Source organism: Schistocerca americana, chromosome 1 (assembly GCF_021461395.2).
Source record: "Schistocerca americana isolate TAMUIC-IGC-003095 chromosome 1, iqSchAmer2.1, whole genome shotgun sequence".
NCBI classification, from domain to species: Eukaryota; Metazoa; Arthropoda; class Insecta; order Orthoptera; family Acrididae; genus Schistocerca; species Schistocerca americana.
In genome coordinates, this window is record NC_060119.1 from 938,238,110 (window position 1) to 938,251,017 (window position 12,908).

General features: G+C 46.0%; 1 protein-coding gene across 1 annotated transcript in view; it reads left to right on the forward strand.

Moving 5' to 3' along the window:
* The window catches only part of LOC124595252, a 129,276-nt gene that overhangs the window by 115,743 nt on the left and 625 nt on the right, over nt 1–12,908 (forward strand). The window contains exons 6-7 of the mRNA XM_047133921.1: nt 238–462; nt 4,022–4,348. Of these exons, the coding sequence (XP_046989877.1) occupies nt 238–462; nt 4,022–4,348 (552 nt within the window). The remainder of the gene's footprint in view (nt 1–237; nt 463–4,021; nt 4,349–12,908) is intronic.

The following is a 12,908-nucleotide window of genomic DNA, read 5'->3' on the forward strand; positions in this document are numbered from 1 at the left end:
CTCTGCCGTCCAAACTAGCCAAAGGATGTGCACACGGCCCTGCGCAGTATATTTTAAAGCAGATAAAATAGACTCTAAATGTGGCATCTTGAATCAAATATCCCACTCAACACAGTACGCGTTTTCGCTGTTGCTTCTCTGCACTCTCTAGTGCGAAACGGCTCTTGTGACGAAGTGGTGGACACACACACACAGAGAGAGAGAGTGAAATCTGGAGCTGGCCGTTGGTCGTTCCAGGCCGGGACGGGTGCCACACTGGGCTCCTCCCAGGATGGCTACACACTGCGCCGCCAGTCGCTGTCCTTCTGCGACAGCATCTCCGTGCAGAGCTTCCAGATACCTGCAGCTGCGGCCGCTTCCGGGGAGTGCCGACACTGCACTGAGGCGCTGCACGCCACTGCGGACTTCATCGCCACGTACGAGGTCATCGAGAGTCCGGGCGACGAAATCGAGGACAGAAAGGTATGTGGGAATAAGAAGCTCAGTTGAATTCTGGTGTTGTAACTAGCTGCACGTATAGTAACAGGTTAATGTTCTGCCATGTGTTGGCTCCATTGTTGACACAATATTTCAAAGATGTTACCTACCACAAATTTTACTTGGTCGGTCAGAGTCCTACTTTTCTACTGCAAGATCTTTGCTTCTATATCTCCGGAGAATGTAGTAGGCCTATGGACAAAAATAAGAAAAAATGACCGAAAATTACGGGCTCTAAAATGAGTACCTTAAGAGCTATCATAGAAGAGCGAAGATGAATAAGTACCCACAGCTCTTACAGATATGGATGTTAGATCTCATGTTTTATAGTTATATTTCTTTCTCTTCGTCCATATTAGCACCTCTGAAAGTTGCATACCGTGCAATCTTACCAACAACAGTACCGGTACATGTATTCCATTGTCAGATGTGTGAGAACTTTTTTTCTTATATACAACTTTCGACTTGGTCGTTTCCGGACCAGAATCCCTTACCTCAGATTGATACATGTACCCTTCTACATCAACCCTGACAGTTTATAATGTCATCACGAAATAGCGCTGTATGTCTTCAGTTGAGAAAATATTTTAGGTTCCCGATGATTTTGTAAGTCTGTCAAAGAGAGCAAAGGATTTGGGCAATTGAAATGAAAGGATAGTGTCTTCAGAAGATGAACGTTATCAAAAGTAAAAGAGGAGTAATAGAATACAGTCGAATTAACTCAAGTGATAGTTAGCAGACTAGGTTAGGAAATGAAACAATAAAAGTAGCAGACGAGTTTAGCTATTTGGTGACTAAAATAACTGATGATTGCTGAGAAAAGTGGACATAAAATGGAGACTGGCAACAGCATCAACTCGCTTGAAACAAAGAGAAATTTTGTAGCATCGAGTACAAAATAGAGTGGTCGGGATTCATTTCTAATGGTATTCCTTTGGAATGTAGCCTCGAACGAAGTGAAACATTGACGTCAATTAGATCAGAGAACAAGACAGAAGAAGCTTTTGAAATGTGGTGCTACAGAGTAATTCTGAAGATTAGAGGGGTAAAATACAGGGAGGTGCTTAATCAGACTGGGGAGAATAAAAATGTATGGCACAACATGACTGGAAAAATGAATTAGTAAATAGCACATACCATGAGGCATCAAAGAATCGTTAGTTTGCTAGTGCTCTGAAGTGTACTGTGCTAAAATTATTGAATGAGACCAAGTCTTGACTACAAATACCAGATTCAAATGCACTTAGATTGCAGCAGTTATGTAGAGATGAAGAGAGCAGTTCAAGGTAGACTAGCATGGAGAACTGCATCTTAGATTCTAACAGGTCCGATTTACCGGGAATATTTTACAAAACGAGGCAACTATTTCAATAACAACAACTTAACAATTTGATAAAAAAATTCTAAACTTACTTAGCTCATTTGGATGTGACAGAAATACATGTGCGTTTAGCAGCTACATAACGTTTGCTTCAAATAGACAAAAAATCTGCAAACATAAGCAAATAGAAACCCGATGTCACGCAAATGCGCAATGAATTAACTGAAACAATCCGCGAGAATAAGGGGAAAAAGACGATACCCATCGATCGCATTTGGTATATTTTTGACACTCAGTAAGAGTGGAAGACCAAGAAAGAAGAACTGGGATTAAAAAAGGCGTAAGACAGGGATGTACTCTTCCGCCCCCACAGTTCAATCTATACACTGAAGAAGCAATGACAGAAATAAAATAAAGGTTCAAGAGTGGAATTTTAATTCAAGGTGCAAGTATATTAGTGATAAGATTCACTGGGACATTGCTACCCTCAGTGAAAGTGAAGAAGAATTACATGATCTGCTGAATGGAATGAAAGTGTAGTGGGTACACAACATGAACTGAGAGTAAATCGAAGAAAGACGAAAGTAATGAGTAGCTGCATAAATGAGAACAGCGAGAAACTTAACATCAGAACTAAGGATCACGAAGTAGAGGAAGTTAAAAATTCTGCTACCTAGACACAAAAATAACCCATAACGGATGGGGCAAGGAGGAAATAAAGTACACACTAGCACTGCAAAAACGGGATTCCTGGACAAAAGAAGTCTACTAGTATCAAACATAGGCCTTAATTTGAGGAAGAAATTTATGAGAATGTAGGTTTGGAGCACAGTATTATACGGTAGTGAAATATGGAGGTAGGGAAAACTGGAAAAGAAGAGAATCGAAGCATTTAGATGCGATACTACAGGAAAACATTCAAAATTAGGTGGACTGATAAGGAAAGGAATATAGAGGTTCTCTGTGGAAATAGAGGAAAAAGGAAGGTATGGAAACAATGATAAAAAGAATGGACGGGATGATACGACATCTGTTAAGACATCACAGAATTACTTTTCATTGCACTGGAGGGAGTTGTACAGGGTAAAAACTGCAGAGGAAGATAGAGATTGGAATACGTCCAGTAAGTGAATGAGGGCGAAGACGGAATTCGTGGCAGGTCGCATCAAACCAGACAGAAAGACTGATGACTCCAAAAGGTTACCAGAATTCGGCTATAACGAAGCGTCATCAAAACCAGTATGTTGTCACGAAAGTAAAATGCCAAATCCTCATCTCAGACTACGTAAAATCGTAATAATTTGAAACTTCCTGGCAGATTAAAACTGTGTGCCGGACCGAGAATCGAACTCGGGACCTTTGCCTTTCGCGGGCAAGTGCTCTACCAACTGAGCTACCCAAGCACTACTCACGCCCCGTCCTCACAGCTTTACATCTGTGCCGGCCGCGGTGGTCTAGCGGTTCTAGGCGCGCAGTCCGGAACCGCGCGACTGCTACGGTCGCAGGTTCGAATCCTGTCTCGGGCATGGATGTGTATGATGTCCTTAGGTTAGTTAGGTTTAAGTAGTTCTAAGTTCTAGGGGACTGATGACCACAGATGTTAAGTCCCATAGTGCTCAGAGCCATTTGAGCCTTTACATCTGTGAGGACGGGGCGTGAGTCGTGCTTGGGTAGCTCAGTTGGTAGAGCACTTGCCCGCGAAAGGCAAAGGTCCCGAGGACCTTACATCTGTGAGGATGGGGCGTGAGTCATGCTTGGGTAGCTCAGTTGGTAGAGCACTTGCCCGCGAAAGGCAAAGGTCCCGAGTTCGAGTCTCGGTCCGTCACACAGTTTAGTCTGCCAGGAAGTTTCATATCAGCGCACTCTCCGCTGCAGAGTGAAAATCTCATTCGTAGTAATTTACTGTGTCTGATGATGACTCATTGTAATCGAATGTGGTTCACTATCATAACTGCACCAAAGGCGAACAAGGGATTTGTGAATAAACCAAAAATGTTTAAAATGGATCACGAGCTCCAGTTACAATGCAGGATTTCAGTGAAAGCCATTGAAGAAATAATATACCCTACAACGATTACAAAGGGCCAGGCGGTTACCCCGCTCTCTATCTATCAGGGTCGCACATCGGCTTCCCACTCGCCGCAGCGGAGTGGTGCTGCGGGCGGCGGCGCCCAGCAGCAGCAGCAGCAGCAGGAGGAGGAGGAGGCGTTGCCGGCGGCAGAGTCGGCGACGCCGTCCGGCAGGGCAGACGTGAGGGGCGGCCGGTCGCGGCGCGAGAGCGTCACGTTCCGGCTGGCGTTCCTGCCGGCGCGCCGCTGCCAGGCGTGCGTGCGCCAGAACTCTGACTCGTCGTCGGGCAGCGGCCACCCGCTGCTCAGGGACGGGCCCGGCGGCACCGTGGCCGCCGAGACGGACCCGCCCGCGCTCGCGGTCGCCTCGTCGGCGGCGGCGCAGCGGCGGCAGCGGCTGAGGCTGGCGCGCGCCGGCACCGGCAGCTCGGGCGACGAGTTCACCGGCAGCGACGCCGACACGCCGCGACACGCCGCGCTGCTCGGCCCGGGAGCCACCGACGCCGGCGCCGGCGCCGCCGACCTCATCGAGATGGGCGACCACACGGCCGCCACCGCGCTGCAGCTCTACAGGCCGCTGCCGCGGTCCGCGCCCACCTTCTTCCAGGTGATGCTCCGACGTCTTATCTCTAACAGAGTGGCCAGGGATACACACATGACAAGACATTTATGTACTAACCGAACTGCATGGATCAACACACAGTAGATACGCACTAGTCTGGCTTAATTACTTTACTTTCTTATGTATTGATACAAATCGGAGTCTTTCAGCCCAGTATTGTGGCATGTTCAGGGCCTCTTTCTTGTCCAGGCACAAATCGTCGAGTTTGCATCTCTAGGAACAGGTTGGACAGGCCAGGAGGTGTTTCATCTCTTGGACAGCACCACAATCGCACTGTCATCTACTGGGGCTACCCCTTGTGAGTGTGTGGGCTTTATTTTGTCAAGTTGCGCAGTGGATTGATCTAACAAGTACCCTTTGGCTCCTGCAAGAAACAGTTTCCACCTCACACTACTACAGAAGTCAGACAGACGCGCCTAATGTACCAACAAGAACTGCTTGAGAAATATTCAGCAACAAATATCTTCTGGAGACGTCTGCTGTAAGGAAAAGTCACAAAAATATTCTATATATTCTTACGTAACTAGTGGTATACTTGGGAATGGGAATATTGCTAGTTAGTGTAAGAAACACATTAAACGAACGAAAAATGTTATTTATTAAAAAAAAATTCTGAGAAATCAAGCGAAACTTTTTCTTATAAAATGATAATAAATTTCAGGGTGCTTTTCGGAACAGTAGAGTGCCTCTTATGGATAGGAATGCTATTATTTTACAGAGTATGGAAAGTTTCTTTTCTCCCTTTTCTTTAAGAATGTTATTTATTCGGCAGAATGACTGAGACCCGCACCTACACAATTTGAATAACTTTTCTATGTATGGTCAAGGCTGTTGGTGAGAAATGTAGTGAAGTGTACTGTTAGGGAGGACACATGGGGCTCGCATACGCTGTAGCGCACAATATCGTGAGCTGTGACGATTGCTGCCTGCGTCGCTCGCTGCTGTCAAATAACAGAACTATCTTTTTCTGTCTGGATTGACGTTCGCCAATTAAACTCTCCCTATGCCTTGCTGAAATCAAGGACTCCTATACGCCCCTAGTCTAACTATTGGCGTGGTACACCGGTCAGATAACCAGTCCACCACAATACCACTCAATACTCGCTCGCAGGCGTTTAACTAGTACTCTGTCCGCGTTCACACCTCACAATAAGTGTGGCGGCCAACACAGTGAACAACGCTTTATCGCGAGCGGCTCAATGTAGTGTGTCACTCCAATACTCTTTAACGACACAGATGCTCCTCCAGTGAAGTACTGAGGAGAGACCTTGTTCCTCCCTCTTTCCGTACACGTACGAGCGCACTCGCTCTCGTTCCGTGTTCCCACTCCAAGAGCGACAACGGAACGGCCCCTTTTTCTGGAAAAGTTGCAAGGATATATCATTCGCTGTCTTCCCTCACTCCTCTGGCTGTTTGCGTCAGAAATATTCCGCCAATCAGCGTTGCTCTTTTAAACGGGAGAGTGACGTTTCGTTAGAGTCGACCGATGCGGAAATCTGTAGCATCTCCATTAGGCGTATACTGTCCTCCTGTGAGAACTCTGCAACTTCGCAGTCGGTACATGAAAAAATGCGTCTTCTGAGCGTTCCCACACAATGTAGTGAAATTTGATTTTAAGTCGAACACGGGGGACGTTATCCCTTCGTTCTGGCAAAAGCTGTCTTCTCTCTGGGCGATTGCTTCTGCCGAAGTAGGTATGTTGTTGACCCAGCCCTCTGAAGGGACGGTCGTCCCAGCGGGCTGGTTTCCTCTTTAGAACGAAAATTCCTGTGGCCACCATGTTGTGTACGCCAGCCTCGACTTTTCCAACCTCAGTGCGCACTTGCGATTTACTTATTAGATTTGCATATCACTTACATGAATTCATACAAAATTGACTCTACCTTATCGAGTTTGGGTTCGAATGAAGCGTCTTGGTGTGCAGAATACGATTGTGAGGACAGAATATGTAAGAAATGAAGGTCAGGGGACCACGCCACCTTACACCCTGTTTTGTGGTTCAGGGTCCTTCAGGTTTTCCAGTCTGTTGTGGAGCTTCCAGGCACTACTGTTGCTGGTGGACAGTCAGGTTATGATTCTTCAATGGCTGTATTTCGGAATCTTTTACGGAATCTTAATCATTCAGGCTCGCACTCAGTACTAAAGAGAGAATATCAAACATCGATGGCTTGTCTGAGACTCTCTGTGAATTCATGAATGTTTGTTGGGAGCTGGGACTCGTAAGACCAGTGGCTCTATAAAACTTTCGCAGGGTTGTTGGTTTCATACATCCTGTTGTGGTTTGACACATTCTGTTAAGGCTCATGTTGACCTTCTTCAAGTGAGTCGATCTGGTCCATACTGGGCAAGGAAGTAGCGTTCAAGAGAGCATGATCAAAGTGGGAAAGCAGAAAATAGATCAGAGAGTACCGCCGTCCCCAGGAAACATTGTCCACAAAGACAATCGCCAATTCGGCTACCACTGGAAACCAATCTACTGAGTTACATAACAATGTGTAACAACCATAGGGGTTGTGGGCAGTAATATACGCCAGGTTGATGGATTTACTCCATGCAGGACGTAGAATGCCTACTACCAGTTATTCGACAGTCACAAAATCAGAAATGCTCCATCAGCAGTCACAATTTCATTCATTGAGACTCTCATGCAGTGCCTGATGGCCTCAAATAAAACACACCAGGCAGCCGTGGCTACATCAGCAAAACACAAGACAGTGTGCCGTCTTGCAGCAGATGAGGACGCTAAGGCAGCTCCGAGGTGTTTCAGCAAAGTGCAGGAGACACTTCAGGTGTCGGCCATTCCACAGGCGCAGGTGTAGAAGAGCAGGCTGCTTCCTCAGAGACTCAGGCATGTAGTGCACTGGCTTCAAACCCAAGACCCCCTGGAGATGACCAGACGTCAACTGGAGCCACGCTGGAGACAGGCCGAGGTGGATGGCGCTAGTTCGACTTCAGGCAGTATCAGGTGTAGCAGTGGACCATAGACCAGGAGAAAGTGGAGATACTGGCTATATGTAATCGCACATTGGGTCATTGACGGGTGCAGAGTATGTGTCAGTTTCAATAGCAGTCAACCTGGTGCTAGGCCTGGCCAGGGAGTATTCATGGCAGATTTGTCCAGCTTTGTTGTGACCATGCCTCACCTCTAGACACATAAGGACCGAGGCGGTGGAACGCCAGACCGTGCCTGAGGTATTTCAGCTCTACTGTGGCAGACTCTGAAGATTGAGATCTTGCACCACACTGCTCTGGTAACGAAATTTCACAGGTATTTGCCTGGCCTGCCTGGCCACAGGGCCACAGGTTGTAATTTCTGTTTGAAGAGGTTTTGACGTTACAAAGGAATGAGTATGTTCAAAGAGTGTGGTCGCTCTTTCTAGAGCCATGTGTCTCCTGTGATTTGCATGTCTTGTCAGTCCGAAAAAAGATAGCACATAACTTATATCCAGTTACTAACTTTGGAATTAGAAAGAGCCATCCAGCTGTTCTGAAGGACTCCAGGTTTGTTGGCTGTGAGAGAACACAAGACACACAAATATCCCACTGAACTCACGCCACAACATTGATGCAGCCTTACATAGAAATGTCATTTAAGTCACTCTGATGAACATGAGATTTTCAAGATACCACATGTACTATAACACAGCACGTATTCATTCAAAAGTGTGCAAACCAATTGCTGCCTTGATAGAACTGAGTCTGTGCTCCTATATTCACATCGCGAGTACATCTGTTAAGCAAACTGTATAAACTGTATCCCAGAAACGAATCACGAAATTTGAGATTTAGTGTCTTATCACTGATAGGGTTGCGGTAGAGCAGAAGCCATATATCAAAAAGTACTTCACTTGGGACTTATTCAAAAGAACTACTGGTACCTCTCATCTGAAGTGCAGTCACGTCGTTCTGAATCTCTAGTTTGGGATATAAACCCAGCTTCTCTCAGTCCGATATTCAGTAAGTCAATTGCTCTGACATTTCACTAAATGAGAAATACATACAGATCAGAGGCAGTCAGCGATGAGAGCCTATCTGTGCGAGTGTGCCCTTAGTTGACAATGTATGTTTATAAATCCTATCGCCTCTTCTTCTTTCTTTGTTTAAACAATATATGTTTTAAATGTCTAAATTTTCGAGTGTCTTCACTCAGTATTAGAGCAAATCCGTTATTATGCGTTTGTTTTATACGGTATAGCATATTGTAACAATACAAGTCTCTGCCTCTTAGGACCGTATATAGCCAGTAACTGCAATAGTCTGTTAACCACACACTTTAAGTAACAGTTGAAGATATTCGAGTTTCCTACAAATCTCAAAACAAATACTTCGAGATGTGCTCGAAGTTCATAACTATTTGTCTGTCGAAATTTTGTTTGGTGAAACCTGTTACATTTTTAACTACATTCGAGAGCTTTCAAAGATGTTGGAACGACAAATCCGTTAAAATTATCTGTAGAGCAATTATGCCCTTCATATTAAGATTTACTCCAAACCAAGTTAACATACTTTATACGGCCGGCCGAAGTGGCCGTGCGGTTCTAGGCGCTGCAGTCTGGAACCACGAGACCGCTACGACCGCAGGTTCGAATCCTGCCTCGGGCATGGATGTGTGTGGTGTCCTTAGGTTAGTTTGGTTTAACTAGTTCTAAGTTCTAGGGGACTAATGACCTCAGAAGTTGAGTCCCATAGTGATCAGAGCCATTTGAACCATACTTCATACAATATTAACAACTTCAAGGGCCATTTTTAGTGGCAATGCGAAATGTCCAATATACTGACTAGCGATGCATTAATTAAGGATAAATGCCTATTGTAATTCATGTATTAGAATCGTTTGAAACTTTTTTTTCAATAAAAGGCCTGTATATATTTGTGATTAATACTTAATCCGATCCATCCTATGAAGTAGACACTGAATCACTCAATGTATAATCGTTCTGCGTACTTTTCTGTTTCCGAATGATTGACTATTTTGGGAGACTAGATGTAATGATAATAACTGTTCAGTGTGGAGGGAAACGACGGAAGTACATTTTCATAGTTTCTTAATGCATCTGACTAGAACCGATACACGAACAAACGTGAATCTGCAATTCGTTCCCCATAAGGAAAGAAAGTTGCCTGTCTATGCTGTCCATACCGTTTTCTAGGAGAAAATCAGCTCGCAACCCCTACATTTTGAGGCAATCACGCCGCGGCAGAATGCCAGACGCCGGAAGGAAACACTGTTCTGATCACTTTTTTCTGTAGCGCTTAGTTTCCTTTCATACTGACACTGATAATGAACACTTTGATGAGAAATCGGTACTCATGAACATGCCTAATACTAAATGCTCAACGTTGACTGTGAAATTCATGTGGCAGACGGAAAGGCGAGAATGCCACGGTTGGTTGTTGAAGAACGTGCGATACTTCATCTTGTTGCGTGTATACATATTTTGCGCTTCAGATAAAATCACTGTATTTAATGCTAAGCTGCATAGGATCTCGTAGGGAATGACACAGATGAGGTGCTATCGAGGAAAGAAATTAATCAGCTCTGATTCTCTCAGCTCTATAACTAATGCACCCAGTAGAGAAAATGATCAGAAAAACGGATTTCCTTTGCTCTGTTGCAACAGTGCGAGCGCGCAGCCCCACCTCGGTACTGAGATGCCAAGCAACTGTAGGAGGATGACTGGCTGACAGTTACGGATAATAGCTGTTGTCGGTGAAACCAATTGTTCTGCAGTGACGTACCTCACCACAGTCGGTCTGCTTGCTCTCGTTTCGTACTCTGGTGGAATGACCAGTCCCTCCTCAGGCCAGTCTCTGATGTTCGTGGAATTGATTCCCTTTTAAATTCGTCTTTCGATTGGTATGATTCTGTCATCTTCTTTTCCTTTCTTGTTTACAGTGGAATAGACCTGGTGATGAGAAGGGCCACATATTTGCAGGACTGGGTTGCAGCGGTGGGTCATGGCGAAGATGCGTGCTGGTGGCAGCTCAGATAAACAACATAAAAAATTAAATATGTTGTTAAAACTCATGTGACGACACTCATAGTTTTGCGGCGTGGCGGCCCCGCTCCCTCTCAGCACATGCTGAGGATGGCGCACGGTGTGTGGCGAGCTGTCGGCAAGTAGGACGTGGCGTGTACGCTCTGGAATGCTGAATCCTGGTGCTCGCCGAGGCGCAAGCCTCAGTTAGTTGCTGTACGGCTACGGAGCGGAAGACTGCCAAGATATTTTCAGGGGATGACAGGCTTTGGTAGTGGATCTCGGTCCTGCGAATGACGGCGTGTGACACCACGGTGTCCATACCAGTGCAAAAGGGTGATTGGCTATACCGTCCCAGTCTAGACCTGTTGGCCTACAGGGCACGAGTCCACTAGTCGCTGGATTGAGCATAGAGGTGGCCCACCAGTGGAAAGGCATCAAGTCCAGTAAGGAGGACTTAGTGCTAGAAGAACGTGTGGCGATGGAAGCCCAACGTCATAGTCATAGTAGACACTGTTGGACTGCTGATACCTCTGTTAAAATTGACGGCTATTTGTACATCTTAGGAGCTCACTTGTTGTGCCAGCATGCTGCATACAGCCGTGTTGACAACAACAAATCCATGGCCACACAATGTAGAAACTGCATGGCCCTTTCTGCAAGAGGTCCTTCTCTGCACTGCATCGGCAGGATTGCAGTGGTTGGCCGGCACTTGTCACAGCCATCGTGGATTTTCCGTTGCCCAATAGTGCACGTTATGCCGGTTTACGTTACCGCTGTTGGTGAATGACGCTTCGTCGCTAAATAGAACGCGTGCAAAAAATTTGTCATCGTCCCGTAATTTCTCTTGTGCCCAGTGGCGGAACTGTACACGACGTTCAAAGTCGCCGCCATGCAATTCCTGGTGCATATAAATATGGTACGAGTGCAATCGATGTTGATGTAGCATTCTCAACACCGACGTTTTTGAGATTCCCGATTCTCGCGCCATTTGTCTGCTACTGATGTGCGAATTACCCGCGACAGCAGCTAAAACACCTACTTGGGCATCATCATTTGTTGCAGGTCGTGGTTGACGTTTCACATGTGGCTGAACACTTTCTGTTTCCTTAAATAGCGTAACTATCCGACGAACGGTCCGGACACTTGGACGATGTCGTCAAGGATAGCGAGCAGCATACATAGCACACGCCCGTTGGTCATTTTGATCACAATAGCCCTACATCAACACGATATCGACCTTTTCCGAAATTGGTAAGCGGTCCATTTTAACACGGGTAATGTGTCACGAAGCTAATACCGTCCGCACTGGCGGAATGTTACGTGATACCACGTACTTATACGTTTGTGTCTCTTACAGCGCCATCTATCATAAAGCGAAAAAAATGGTCCCACTAAAACATTCATATTTCCTTACGTACTACACGAATATGTAATAAAAAATGGGGGTTCCTATTTTAAAAAACGCAGTTGATATCCATTTGACCTACGGCAGCGCCATCTAGCGGGCCAACCGTAACGCCATTTGGTTTCCCCTTCAAGCTATACGAGTTTCGTTATTTGTAGTTTTTTCGTTTGATGCTTATTTCGTGAGATATTTGGCCCGGTCACTATCAATGGGCCACCCTCTGTGTGTGTGTGTGCGCGTGTGAGAGCGCGCACGGGTGTGAGGGCTACGAGTGTATATATGTGCATAAGGTGTTAGGAATACCCTTCCTACCAACTCTAACCCCATCTTCCTGCCTCCTCCTCAGGGCTCCCTCTCCTCCCCCTCCCCCTCCCTTCTCCTAAGCGGCTTCCCCCTCCTACTCCCCCCCCCCCCCTCTCTTGTGCTCCCTTTCAGTGTCTCTGCATTCCCTCCTGCCTTGTCTTCCCTCTTCATCTCCTGCCCCACCAGTCTCCTGCTTCTTCTTACACCTGCTGAAGCCCCTAGAAGCCCCTACTCTCTTCATCCCACCACCTCCCCTGGTGACCCTTGCCCTCCCCTCCTTTTCCATCCACTCCGACCTTTTCCTCGGCAAGTCCCACCTGGCAGTTTTATACTCTTCACCGTATGTACTCCAAGTGGGTTTTAAGTGTGTTGTTCTGGAGTGTTTTTAATACTGTGACTGACTTTTAACCTGTGCATGTGCATTCAGTATCTTCAATGTGTTTTAAGAATCGCCAACTGTGTTTTTTTACTTTATGGTGACTTTTTGAATTGCCCCTCCCCCCCCATGAACGTCTCCCTGTCAGTGTATTTTTACCTCCATTATCTCACGTTACTCTGTTTTATGTCCCCCTTTTTTATCGCCTTATATATGTAGCATTTTATTCTTGTTTTAGTTGTCTTGTGAGTCGGCTGAAGAGCGGCGGATTGTGCCGCTGACAGCCCTCCCCTGCCCATATGGGGCAGGGGAATGAAAGAAAGAAATGTTAGGAATATTTATTAAGGTGTAATG